Source organism: Aspergillus candidus (assembly GCF_002847045.1).
Source record: "Aspergillus candidus strain CBS 102.13 unplaced genomic scaffold BDW47scaffold_60, whole genome shotgun sequence".
NCBI classification, from domain to species: domain Eukaryota; kingdom Fungi; phylum Ascomycota; class Eurotiomycetes; order Eurotiales; family Aspergillaceae; genus Aspergillus; species Aspergillus candidus.
The window spans coordinates 88,600-102,017 of NW_020194065.1; the positions used below are offsets into that span (position 1 = coordinate 88,600).

At 54.0% G+C, this 13,418-nt stretch overlaps 4 protein-coding genes across 4 annotated transcripts; 1 reads left to right on the forward strand and 3 right to left on the reverse strand.

Moving 5' to 3' along the window:
• Positions 1–182: 182 nt before the first annotated feature.
• On the reverse strand, positions 183–4,253 carry rgsC (putative intermediate filament protein (Mdm1)). Its single transcript, XM_024814058.1, has 2 exons — positions 1,371–4,253; positions 183–1,312 (listed from the first exon to the last, which is right to left on the reverse strand). Exons 1-2 carry the CDS (start codon positions 4,042–4,044, stop codon positions 258–260), a joined length of 3,729 nt encoding a protein of 1,242 aa, XP_024668608.1. The 5' UTR covers positions 4,045–4,253; the 3' UTR covers positions 183–257.
• Positions 4,254–4,543: 290 nt separating this feature from the next.
• BDW47DRAFT_111936 (bifunctional phosphatidyl-N-methylethanolamine N-methyltransferase/phosphatidyl-N-dimethylethanolamine N-methyltransferase) lies at positions 4,544–6,046 on the forward strand. The gene is made up of 5 exons (XM_024814059.1): positions 4,544–4,656; positions 4,762–4,801; positions 4,893–4,909; positions 5,038–5,467; positions 5,589–6,046. The coding sequence occupies exons 1-5, from the start codon at positions 4,608–4,610 to the stop codon at positions 5,662–5,664; spliced, it is 612 nt and encodes a 203-aa protein (XP_024668609.1). The 5' UTR covers positions 4,544–4,607; the 3' UTR covers positions 5,665–6,046.
• Positions 6,047–6,202: 156 nt separating this feature from the next.
• On the reverse strand, positions 6,203–8,664 carry BDW47DRAFT_111938 (RXT2 domain-containing protein). Its single transcript, XM_024814060.1, has 4 exons — positions 8,296–8,664; positions 8,083–8,204; positions 7,798–7,951; positions 6,203–7,668 (listed from the first exon to the last, which is right to left on the reverse strand). Exons 1-4 carry the CDS (start codon positions 8,366–8,368, stop codon positions 6,434–6,436), a joined length of 1,584 nt encoding a protein of 527 aa, XP_024668610.1. The 5' UTR covers positions 8,369–8,664; the 3' UTR covers positions 6,203–6,433.
• Positions 8,665–8,852: 188 nt separating this feature from the next.
• Positions 8,853–13,278, reverse strand: BDW47DRAFT_76123 (uncharacterized protein). The gene is made up of 4 exons (XM_024819786.1): positions 12,779–13,278; positions 10,981–12,595; positions 10,720–10,833; positions 8,853–10,658 (listed from the first exon to the last, which is right to left on the reverse strand). Exons 1-4 carry the CDS (start codon positions 13,058–13,060, stop codon positions 8,887–8,889), a joined length of 3,783 nt encoding a protein of 1,260 aa, XP_024668611.1. The 5' UTR covers positions 13,061–13,278; the 3' UTR covers positions 8,853–8,886.
• Positions 13,279–13,418: the final 140 nt, after the last annotated feature.

The following is a 13,418-nucleotide window of genomic DNA, read 5'->3' on the forward strand; positions in this document are numbered from 1 at the left end:
GTACCTAGTAAACAAGCATGTAGATCCTCTGGGGCCAATATAGGTCCATCGAACCTATCAACAAAGAGGTAGGCAATCAATGCAAGGGATTACCTTGTACAGAATTCTACACTATTCAAATCAAGCGGGCGTATTGAGTAGCGATAACATTACTACATAATTCACATAATTCATACAATGGCCCTCTGTGCCCTCACCCCCATAGTTCCAAGACCTCCAGTCACAGACCACTCAAGCATTCCTATGAAAACTAATAATCACAGCCTCCCCCTCCCCCCTTCCCCAAACAAAACCAACAGAATCTCATCCAAGATCGTAAACACCAAATGCGTATTCAACCGACGATTATTCAACGTCGCGAAGATCCTCCTCGCAGCGCCCTGCGCATTCGCCCTTCCGACAACATTCCCCGCCATCTCCGGCACAAGCGTCGCTAGCACGAGGCTCGCTTCCGTGCGACTCTTGAGACGCTCAGATGTCGTGCGGGTCTTGTTCTCCCGCAGCAGGCCGTCCGGCCAGAGGGTGTCTTTTGCGAGGGAGATGTAGCGGAGGAGGGAGTCGTCTTGGATGAGGAGGCGTGCGCCGTCGCGGACTTTGCGCTCGATGGTTCCGCCTAGGAGTTGGTGGAGGACGACGACTACGGCGCGGCCGCGTAGCCAGTTGTTGCCTTTGTTGAGGTCGAAGGTTTCGAGGAAGAGGTCGCAGATGGGTTTGATGAAGGGTTCGAGTTCGCGGTCTTCGAAGGCGCTGAGCTCCGCTTCGGCTTCGGCCGCTGTGACGGCGTCTTCGGTGGTGAAGCCGGAGGTGGAGGGGACGGTGGTGGTTGTGGTCGCGGTTGTGGTTGCGGTGGGGGTAGGGTTTTGGTGGCTAGTGGCGGCGGATATGAGATTTTGTCCCGCCGTGGAGAGCTGATCGAGGACGCCGAAGTTGCCGAGGAAGTCGTCCATGCCGTCTGCGACGGAGTTGTAGATTCGGGTTACCAGGTCTTTGGTGTCTCCTTCGCGAGGGGCCGTCTCGTCGCGTGGGATGATGGCTCGTTGGGAGAGGAAGGCGCGGAGATCGCGACTCCGGCATACTTCGGGTAGAAGTAGTAGCTTTTGTACGTAGGCTTCTAGCCCCTGTCGTCGTTTCTGAAGGAACTCCTTCTGCAGTTTCATCACTACCCGCCGGCGGGGAAATTCGAGGTGGCGGACGGACGGATATCTCATGCGCAGCTTTTGGTGGAGTTCGTGGAACTCGCTATACCGGCGAGCTACCGCCCAGGACGCAGCGGGCATCTGTTCTCCAGCGTCTCGGTGTACTTCAACCACGTCTATAGGGAGAACATCAGTCGGCCGTAAATCAAAGGTTCAGGGGGGGAAGTCACGTACACATGGCAAACTCCCGGCCGTCCTCCTCCTTGCCCACCACGATGGATTGGATCCGGATAGACGACCGTCCGTACAAACTATTGTCACTCTCTTGGATAATGTACTGCTGGCGTTGCATTTCCTTGCGGTGGATTTCCCGCTGGATGCTGGCCTTTGACTTCCGGAGAATCCTCAGCTCCGCTGTATTGTTCGTGAGCTCCGCCTTTCGAGTCAGCGTGTCCACTACCGCATCCTGGGATCCAAGCTTCTCGATCTCCACATTAAGTGCTTCGACGGCCTCCGTCAAGCCAAGGTCGCCAGGGGCCGCTTCGTGTACTTCGTCAGCCGGGTCCCTGTCCCCGATTCCGACGGGTTCTTCGTATTCATCCTCGATGAACTTCTGCTGGTCTGCGAAGAGATCGTCGTCGAATACACCAAGACGCGATTGGTGATCGACCAGCCCTAGCGAGGCGATACTCGGCTTAGACTTATCGTCCATGCGAGCACCAATGCGAGCCGACTCCCCTGAGCTGCGTGCAGACATGGGATTCCGTTCATTGCCTGGGGACATGGGTGCATTACCGTCCCCGCCTTTCAAGTCTTCGATTCTCCCATTTTTCGGGACGTTGACTATGATGTCGTTCAATGCAGCCTCCATGTTCTCGATGATTTGGTTCTGATTCGGGTCGTTTTCGCTACTCTGCAAGTCTCGATCGAGACTCTGCGTTGACGCCGCCAGGGGTTCAGTATCATAGTCGTCATCGAACAAGGGACCGGATCGATCGGAATCAAAAGAGCGTCGGGGGGGTTCATCGTCGTCAAAGAGATTGCCCATGCTCCGTACATCACTTGACGAGACCGCCGCTCGCCGCAGGTCCTTAGACTTGGTGACGGGTTGCGAGCGCGTGCGACTCATCAAGGGAGGCAGCGGCCGCCTTTCGGGCACCTCCGAAGGAACTAGGGGGCCATCCTGGGGGGCTGCGGATGGAAGTGATGACGAATAGGAGACATCATCGGACGCGAGGTATTTATAGTATAGATCCGACTGTTTGAATTTGGGATAGTAGACTCCCTGGAGCTCCTCCAGTACTGCAGACTGGGTGGTCAAGACCACGGTACGAGCCTTGCGATACTGCTCCGACGTGGCTCGGCTCCCTGCGCTGAGAAATGCCCGGACCGTTCGGCGGGATTCCTCCGAGACCTTGAGCTCTGCCTGTGAGAGATAGGTTTCGCTTATGAGGGCTATGTCGTTGCGGTCCGTTTCAGTCCAGGTGATGGCACTTGGAGAGGACTCATCGCCAAAGTCATCTTCCAGAGGGTTGCGGAAACCATCGACCACGATCCAGAACTGCACCAGGGACATAAGCTTCTGGCGATCCATGAATTCCATGAAGTAGGAGAGGCCGGCGGTGTCGTGCATGACGTCCACCAATGAGCCTTCGTGGGGCGGGGAAGAGTTCGTACGACGGAAGTGGGACACGACCGCCGATGCGTGCGACGCATGATCGCCATTCGGTGCGGAGAGCTTCGTCACTTTTTGATCCAAAACCCTCTTTCCGGTTTCGAGCCGTCGCAGGTAGGTCGGGTCCTGTCCTTCCACCATTGTCTCCCGTTTCAACTGACTCGCAACGAGGGCGCGGAAGCGTCTAGCGTCGGACAGGTTGCTGCAGCGCCGGATCGCCCGTACAAACCGTTCAAAGGCCCTTTCTGAATCATTCGGTGCGAGGCGAGGGAAGTAGCTGCCGCGTTTCGACCTGGGGACCGGCGAGGTGTGCTGATCCAGGGCTGCTCGAAGCTTCCGCACGGTTTTGCGATCTTGAAGGGCGGTTCGGCCGTAAGCTTCCATCAACTGATTCCAAGTATCCGGGTCCGAGAGCAGGGACACGATCGGGAAAAGTACGCCGCAGGACACGATCTCCCTGATCAGCACAGAGACAATGCGACTGTTCAGCACGCTCTCCGGGAACAACTGGGGCAGCAGGCCCATTGACATTTTCCGGAGGTATTCCTGCTCGACGAGTCGCGGGTCGGACAAGGAGAGAGCTGCGGCCGGGTGCAAGCGACCATCGCGGTATTTGGCGGCGATGGCCAGATCCAGCTCTTCGGACTCGGTCACATTTCGGGTGAGATTGCGGCCCCGGACGGAGCGCTCCGCGATGTCAAACTCCTTGAGGTGCGTCGTCACGATGGGGAAGATTCGAGACACGATGAGAGAGATGAGGTCCTCAGTCAGGATTCGGTCACGAAGATTCCCGACGGCCGTCCGGATCACGCGATCTACCTCATTCACAAAGACGGGACTCGGACTGATGCTCCGATACCAAGTCGAGATGAAGTCGCGGGTGACCAGCATCAGCAGTTCATCAATACCTTCCGATACAACAAAGGATTGCGGATAGAGCGAAGAGGGGTTGTACGAGGCACGTTCCACCGCCCCGCGAGCCTCATCGGGCCACCGACTGGGGGCGACGAACGCGACAGGGAGGTTCTTTGGACGAGGGAAACCGGGGCCATGATCGTTCGCCGAGCGGATACTGAAGACGACGACCGCCAGGAACGTTGCTGAAGAGAGCGACACTCCGAGAACGAGGGCCCAGCCGAGATATCGAAGGATGGGGAGCCAGCTAACGGCCAGGCCCCACGAGACGAAAGCACCAGTGCCCAGGAGGACGAGATCGCGACGTTTCAAGGCCATTCTCCCCGGGGCATTCGCAGTGTGGGGAAGACGGACGGGTCCATGACCATCAATGAGATTCCAAGTGATGTATAACTGTGGTTAAGGGGAGCACCAAGAAACACATGATGTGATTTATATTTTTTCCCTTTCTGACAGCAGGTCCATGCAGACGAAGATCGGACCTGAGCTAGGTTAGAGGTGAGAGGAGAAGAGATACGCGAGTGGATTCGTTTATGTCGAGATACCAAGATGGGAAGATGGAGAGGGGGAGGATCGTCTGGGGATGCGGGCGGTGAGCAGCGTTGGGTGGAGTAATGACGGTAATGAAACGTATATAACGCGGTTGTAATTAACAACTTTGTAACAATCGAAATCATCAACACGGTCATGTACTGTATGATACCCCGTTCTGCCGGTGGAGAAGAGGAAGACGTCATGCCGGATTCTCTCTTAGTGTCTTCCTTGTCTTGTTGTTGTTTTTCCTTCTCTCGCTTTCTCTTTCTCTCTCTCTCTCTCTCTTCAACCTCACTTCTTTCTCCTCCTCCATCTCCTCGACATCCTTCCTTTCTTTCTCTCCAGCCATGGCCACTCTCACGGATTTTGTGGATCTGTCGCAGCCATCTTTGAAATGTACTCATTTCCATTGTCATTTTCTGATCTGATTTATTACCCATATCCTTTCCCCGCATGTGAATTTTGGACCTCCACTAATCCTCTCTCTTCCTTTTTCTGCAGTATGTGCGCTGTCGATTGCCTTCAATCCCATCTTCTGGAAGTAAGTAATGGGTTGGAAATTCCTTTTGGACCAGTATATCTGTCCTGACAAGTCCCTGGCTAACCGTCCCCCCCGCGAGCGGGGCTTCTAGCATTGTTGCCCGCACCGGTTGGTCCCCACTCTATTTCATTTCCCAACGCACCAAAAAGCCTCCGGATGACCGCCCTTTACCCGGTCAATGGCGGCGATTCAGTATAAGAAGGCTCATACCAGGACCCGACGGTATCGTCTTGTAGAATATCGGAATCACTTCCTGACTCGTATCTTCGGTAACAACCCTTACTACGGATGCTACTTCCTCGCATTCACCATCTTCACCCTGGGCATCGTTCGCGACCATATCTACCAACTGGCCCTCGAAGACCAACCCTACTATGACCCTGTGCACCAACCGATCCTAGGCGGCGCCCTGTTCGCCGTCGGCTCCGTCCTCGTACTCTCCAGCATGTGGGCCCTCGGCGTCACCGGCACCTACTTGGGTGACTATTTCGGCATCTTGATGGATGCCCCGGTTACCGGGTTTCCTTTCAACGTCACCGGTTCTCCCATGTACTGGGGAAGCACCTTGAACTTTTTGGGCGTCGCCCTGTACAGGGGCAAGGTCGCCGGTGTGCTTCTGTCCGCTGGGGTCTTTGTCCTGTACTGGTTCGCCCTGAAGTGGGAGGAGTAAGTTTCCTCATGCCCATGCCCATGCCCTATGCTCTATGCCCCACGCACCATTTCTCTTCCGACGAGATCAGCGATATATATATTTGTCATTCATAGCTGATACGGATGACACTTCCAGCCCCTTCACCGCCGAAATCTACGCCAAGCGTGAGCGCGAACGCGCAAAGTCCAAGCGGGGCGGCAAGGCCCAGTAAGCGACATCGGTCAGATTTCCCTTCTGCGCTCTGCTCGAGGCCACACATGGTCTGCATGAGCATGAGAAGCAGCGCCTTTTGGCATTGGAGACCTGGACTTTCAACATCCACGTGATCCGTCAGACCCATTCGGCTGATGGACAGATGTCATCCGACCCGAAGACTGGGATAGAGGGTGGTTAGTAAAGAAAAGAAAAGGAGAGGAGAGAAGAGGAGCTGTTAGCCTTTGATTGATTGACATTCAACAAGAATAAGTAGGAAGAAGGAGGTGTGTCTGTGTGGCTGGAGAGCCCGGTGGTATTGATCTTGTGTTGGGGTGTGACGCGGAACGAATTGTTTGCGAAACATGATATATAAATAAGAAACATTGATTTTGCTGCTATATATGTAAATGACCAACTGCAACAAGATGACTACCTGGCCAATGTTCATATTTATTGATTATCATTGTTGTTATTATATTTTGTCTTTCGTGGTTTCGTAAACACCGACGATATTCAAGGAAATACATCTTAGATTACAGTAAAGGGTAAAGAGATGAATATATTGGACCTGCCGAACTAAAATACATACATACTTCCACTACATACATCCAAGAAGCCTGCACATATAACCAAACACCGCCAACTCCGCGCTGCGCTGTGGACCAAACGTGAGCAAGCTAATAAATAGGCTTCAAATATGAACAAAGACATGGGCCGGGCAAAAGAAAGAAACAAGAGAGAGAGAGAGCTGAAATAACAATGTCTTGGCGATCCGTACTACCACATCATGCCCGTCGTCTGCCTCTTTTGTTGGCCGCCCGGCTTTCCTCGACTGTTTCGATCTCGTCTTCGTCTGCGCCTTTCTTGAGATCCTCGTCTTCGGCGAGGCCCAGTGCCTCGCGGTCGTACCAGTCTTCTCCGTCGCTCATCTCGCCTACGTGGCCTTCGGCTTTGCACCACTCGTAGACGTCCTCTTTCATGCGAGAGGCGCGGAGGAGGGAGTTCAGCATGTGTTCGAATCCGCGCACGGTCTCTTCTTGTTTCTGCACGTAGGACCAGAGCAGTCGGCGGGTTTCTTCGGCTTCGTTGGGAGGAAGGCCGAAGTTGGGGTCGGGTCGGATAGAGTCCGGCACGAGGAAGAGAGGATGGGGTGTTGGAAGGCTGTTCAATGTATCGGAGGAAGGTGACGGTGACCCGTTCTCTTGGTGCGGGTTCACGGCGTTGGCTTGCGCGCGAGTCGTCATGCGCCGTGGGGGTTCCAACGGAGATCCATCCCCCTCGCCGTCCAGGTCCATTTCGTCCCCTTGCGCGCCCTCGGCACCTGTATCAGCTTTGCCATCATCAACGCCATGCTCTCCATTGGCGTCCGCCTTTGCGTCTCCGTCGATAGCCCGATCTAGAACCGATATCTTATCCTGCGCAGAGTGTGCATTCTCCATCATGGCGTCATTGGTTTGTGGTGCCGAATCTCCGATCTCTCGGTGCGGAAGAAGGTCCGCCACCGGGGTATCGACTTCTTCGGACTTGGGGGCTTTCTCCATTTCTACGGTGTCATGATTTTCGTGTCCTGTGTTGTTGGTGGAGACATCGGCCATTTTGACATCTTTCTCCGCGGCTAGGCGCTCCTCGTGTTGGGCCGGCCGAGGATCGCGTTCGGAGTCGGCAACCGACTTCGTCTCCTGTATCCCGTTCTCCGACGCATTCGGGCCTTCTGTGACCAAATTGGGGGTATCTTTGTTCTGTTCATACTGAGTTCTTGGTGAGGCGGACCCAATGTGTGGCCACCGAGGCTCAAAGATCCGCCGGTCTTGATCGGTTTCCACAGCGCCACAGGGCATCCACGGCTCGTCGCCGAGGAATTGCCTATGAAGGTTTCTGGCACGCCACAAAAGTATTCGTTCCTGACGTAGTTTGGCCTCTATTGCTTGTGCCATGTTGAAGAGGGCCTTGGATTTATAAGCGTGGGAAAGCGAAGGGTGGACGGGAAGTTCCGATGGGTGTTTTAAAGGGCACATGAAGTCTAGAGCAAGATATAATCCGTCAGTCACCGAAACTCCAGGCGCATAAACAACCTAAAGATGAATCCACCGAAAGAAGTGAGGGGAATCGGAGAACGGAACAGGTTGGAACGGGGGAATGGGACACTCACTTTCCAACGCGATCTCAGAAAACGGGTTTTCCTCCGCAGCCGCCGCATCGGCCTCTGAATGTTCATCATCTTCGTCTAATTCATCACCTTCAGAATCGTATCGTACAGGGTTGGGTTGGAGAATGTAGCGAGTGTAGCCGGCATGTTCGATTTTCTGCAGTGCAAATATTGTCGTTAGCGGTCACTTTAACCAGCGTGTTCATGTCCAGCGCAGACAGTGATCTTATCAAAAGAAATGGGGAAATATAACGAGGAGAAGGAAAAGATGAGAAAGGAAAAGCCTACCTGTTTAAAGAGCTCTTCCGGATGTATGTAACCAAGAGCCCCTTCTCGCACATATTTTGCGTTGGCTCGCATCTTATTCCCCCGATTCGTCGGTTGCGTGATAGGGTCATCGGGTCCCGAATCTGATAAGAGAAAATGAATGTAAGGACGCATGCTCGACAGACGCAACGACAGACGCGAGCAGAGCGTAAGGTAAGGGTAGACAAGACATACAGTCATTCTCTTTCCGGAGAGCCCGTTTCATGCCGACAATTGTGTCGGCGATCAAGGCTGCCTGCGCCGCCATGATTGAAATTGGAACAACACCAGCTAAGATGAATGTGGGGTATAGTGGCCGATGGGATGAGCAATTGGAAGTTGGTATAGTGGTTCGATGGAGGACAAGACGGATGGCCGCAAAGGTTTATTTTCCGGGGGCAATTTGATTTCTCTTGATTTCAGCAGTAAGTGGGTTGATCAGGTAGGAGATTTGGATCATAGGCTTGACCACATAAGATGAAGGGTGTGTAGGGTCAAAGGAAGAACACGCAGGTGGAAACGAGAGAAAGAGAGAGAATGAATCTGCGCAACGCAGCATGAGCGCCGTAGAGTTACTCAGTTGATTGTCTCTCCGCTTAACGGAACGAGGAGCTGCGGGCGGCGATCGGACTCCGACTAGTCCTCTTTGGGCGTGCGTGATAAGGTCTGTCACGTGATGGTGCGGGCATCTGACGGGCAGGACGTCGAGGGACCAGTACTCTACGTCGCGTATATATGATGAGTATGAGTAGTTCTTGCAATTAATTAGGTGCATAGATCTTCTATCTAGTCATCAGCGTCAACCCACACCATGGGTCCCTTCTTGTCGGACTGCATATCTTCCGTAGGGAGGACCCTCAGCGTTTTGTTGAAGTAGGTATCCATGACGAGGAGCTGCGGTTGGATCCACAACCCTCTCTTGGACGCCAGAAGATTGTATCGAACGGTGTGTCTGCTGAGTGGGACCAGCTGCACGACCACGGTCTTCGGTCCACTGAAGGCAAAGTTCTCGTTGGCCTCCATGGCAAGGTTGAAGGTGAGGAAATGCATGGATGGGTTTTCGAGGGTGTAGTCCAGGTGGATCAGCCCAGGAAGGTTCTTGGAGGCGATCGACGAAGCGAGCACGCGAGGCTCGCCCACTGGAACGACAAACCGAGGGACTGCCAGAGTAGAGGTCGCCGTAACCTGGTCGTCCGACGAGTCCGCGGCATCACCAGTGCCGCTGGTTTCACTACGGCGCCACTGGATTTCCAATTGTAGACTCACGGCGGTCGCTCGGCGGTCGCCTAGGATTGTCTTGTGAAGGTCCATCTGGAAGTTCGACTCCCGAAGCTCCTCCGGTTGGATCTCCGATGCCTCCGGGCTGACAAGTGCCTCAGGCCCAACATCACAGACGGCACCGCCACCCACACCGAGTAACACCAACGTCATCTTCTCGATGACCAGGGGCTCTAAGGCGAAAGAGACCACTTTCGAATTGAGACACCACCGTTGCTGTAGACCAGCGGGATCCGATCCCGACTTTGGATCCTCACTGGCAGTGAAAAAGTCCGGCCACGGCTGCGGGTGGATGCGGGGGAGGAAGTCATAATTGGCCTCAAATGGCCGGATGATGCTCAACTTGACGCGTGTGGTCGCAATGACAGGTGTCTGTACATCGGACACAAGGTTGTACACCGCCGATATCTCAAGCTCATGGTCCGATGCGTCGTCAGTGTCGCCAAGAACAACCGCCAATTCCCGTTGTGTGGAGCGTTCCATGACGCCAATGGACCGCTGAACAAGGTGCGAAAGGCTATCGGAAAGGGTTCTCTTCTCCGAATCCTCGCTCTCCGAGGACGGCTCCTCATCAAGCCAGGTGATTTTCGCCGCAGACTCAGGGGGACCGAACAACCTAGCCTCCGCTTGAACGTTGGCAGCCTCGTCCTCTTCGTTGTGAATGCCAATTTTCAGCACCACCCGTTCGTTGGTGTAGTACGTAGTCTTCAGATTCGGCGTCGTGATTCGGATTTTAGGTGGTTTAGGATTGACTTTGCACCGATTGATCTCACGATCTTGGCCCACCCTTCGTCGACTTGGACCTTTGGAGGTCTGCTGCCACCAGTAGGACTCACTAAGGGCGAGATCAGTGATCGCACACGCAAGATCAAATTTATCTTCCTCAATGGACAAAGTGACGGATGCAACACTGCACTCTCCAGCTTCTCGGGGGATGCACCGAAGGTCGAACACTTTCGTTTGAGATGGACCAATGCTGAGATCTGCCATTCCCACTAATGGCGTTAACCAACTAGTGGGTGATTGTAAAGGCCCGTCATGCGTGGTGCTAGAATCCCGCAATGTGGGTGAAGATATTGTGCAAGGAGTCGCTGTGTCGGCTTCTGTGTTCTGATCCGACTGGAGTTTGATAGGGCGAAGGCACCCTTCAAAGACAACTTTAACCTCGGAGAAGCGAATGGGCTTGGAAGACGCTTGGGTATGAGAAGTGATGGTGAGCTGGCCCTGTAGAGGCTCGCCAACATTTCCTTCGGACTTTGAAAACACAAATGATGCGGTGACTAGTAAAGGTATGTTAGAAAACTTATTTCGCGGGCAAAGTGTTGAACCGAGCGTGCCTACCGCTTGGAATGACATCGTTTGCATTTAGTACAATGGATGGCTTCGGTTTTACCGGTGGAAGATCCCCAAGGCTCTTGTGGATATCATACTGCCAATCGGGTTTTTCATGGAAAGCTAAAATGCGTCAGTTATACTCGGTAATTGGTGTTGGTGGTTGTGTTGCCAAAGGGAAAGGGGGCAGCGAAGCGAAACGAGATGTTAGGCTAACAGGATGGGGTACACATGCACCAACAAATAGACCAACAAATAGATAATACTTACCCCGGTTGAGTAATTCCCAATCCACCTGCAGAATCATTCCGCTATCATGCACTCTGAAGGCGCATTCTCTGAGGGCCCAGCCGAACTTTTCCATCAGCTGCCACCAGCCTGAACGTCGCCACGTTAGGGTCGGCCATAAAGGCCGCAGGATATCGTATGCTTCGACCCATGAACCAGCTCGCATGTATTCTTCCGCAATCTCCAAGCTGATCATTTCCGTCTTCCGTACCTGGCCACGCTTCGAGAACTCCTCCAACGCTGCCTTCAAAGCGTCCAATATCAACGGCGAGTGATCGAATCCAGTCACGCCCGCTTGTGGTGCCTCGATGTGGGTCTCTGGAACCAGGTAGGTGTCATAGAGGTAGGATTTGCTCGCTATCTGGGAAGCTGGAGACTGCCCCGGCGGTATCCGATCTTCGACCGGGATCTTCTCGGCGAGCTCCCGTCTGTACATGGTGTGTTTCGCCGACCGGCATAGCCAGTATCCTTCATGATGTAGATGCTCCCAGGGCGATATTATGCCATGCTGGGGTTGGGCCTTCTCGCGTGGTACGTAGATCGAGTACTGCTCGCTGGACTGGTCCTGGGATGGACCAAGTCTAAAGTAAGAAATCTCGGCCTGGTGGATGAGTTGCGCCATCACCATTGACCATCGAGCCTCCCAAGCCTCCCAACCATAGTTATTCGTCCCTTTTCCTCGTCGATTGATTACGCCTTGCGAGTATCTGCGGTGGTTGTTCCACGACCGTACAGCTGCCGCGGGTTGGCCACAGCGGAGCAAACAGCGAATGATTCTTACGGCCAGAGAGTCGGCCAGAAGGCGCGCATCGTTGAATCTCGGGCTCCACCCTGGTATGTTTTCGAAAACCTCCTGGCCAAACAGAGTCTCGTATGCGCTTTCATAGTTCCTCAGAGCTGCATCTGTCTCCTGGCGAAACTCGGCAAATACTCCTAGCTTGAATTCGTACCGGACATTCCACCCTTGGAGGGACAACGTTTGAGATGTTCCGCTTGTCGGCGGCGCTGTTGGGGGTGGGATGGCGCTTCGGTTTCGTTTCCGTCTAGCGTGTTTTGAAAGATCCCGGTAATAGTCCATCACCACTGGATGCAATAGGGACTCGAGAGACGTCACAAACTCCTTCAGCTCCGTCGGGGTGGCATCGGCCGGCAGAAGGAAGATAGACTTCTGGTCCAAGTTTGTTGCCCTCCGTATACTCGCTATCCGCTCCTCGGCTTCCTCGACGACGGCACCGCTGTTTTCTTCCGACAAGAGGACGACAAGAAACCGCGTCTTGTACCCGGACGAAGACCATTGCTTTTTCAACCCATTGATCTCGATCTTCAATTGATTGTCTCGCAACGAGTTCATATTGGGATCCTGGCAGAAGGGAAAGAAATTGATCACCACGGCAGGAACAAGACCCTGGTGTTTCGTGACCCAAAGCGGCGTGAGAAGCCCATCCGGGAAGGTCGGGGAGCTGGGAGTCAACGGAGAGATTGGCGAGTGGAGGACAAAGTGTGGTCCATGACCACCACCATTGTCGGGGCTAGCATTGGGGCTCGTCGGGGGCGATGCAGGGGGCGGGTCAGCTTTGCGCGGGGGGAGTCTGTAGGACTATCCAGGCGTTAGCACTCGAGTCCACGCCAGGAATTTTGTTCTGGACATCCGGAGCCAAGAGGTGGCTAAGAAAGGAACTTCGGCCTTTGTGATAACTATCACGACCAACGAACAAGATGTTGCGGGCATGAAGGGTGAGGGGCAATTTGTTGTGAGACCTATGTATGCAACACCACGTACCCGTCCAACACTCTTGATCTTATATCCCACCCCCGTCGACGGCGCCCGTTTCTCATTGCGCCGTTCCCATGGGGCTCGGGATGCGTCCTCCTCCAAAAAGGCCTGTCGCAATTGTTCCGCGGTCGGTCCGGTCAAAGGTGGGAAGTCCGAATCGATCGTGGGGTCTCCCCTGTGGAGAAGAGGATAGTCGGAGTGTTGGTCCCCATCGGAACCGGCGTCGAGACCCGAAAGGAGAATAAAAGGGAGATTGTGGACGACATAGTCCTCGGGATATGCGTCCATAGCGGACCAATGTTCCTTGGCGGGGGTTGCAAGTCACCGCATACCTAGGTATCGATTGGGGGTCGTGTTAGCTCCGAAGTCACCGCAGGGTGACGGAAGCCGGTCGAGACACGTTTTGGAAGGGCTGGAATTGGTAATATAAAAGGTAGTAGGCTTCCTGGTGTGAGGGGGGCAATTCCTGAAGATTCAGCGGTGGTGATGAAGGTGCTTGGTTGCCAAGTCACACGCCCAAATTAGTTGAAGACAGATCGAACGTGGTGGTTGGGCGATTGTTCTTAGTTTAGCTTCCATGCTGCTATCACCAAACACGCCAAGACTGGTATCAGTGGATCCTTCAGACAGTCGCGGAATGCCGTTC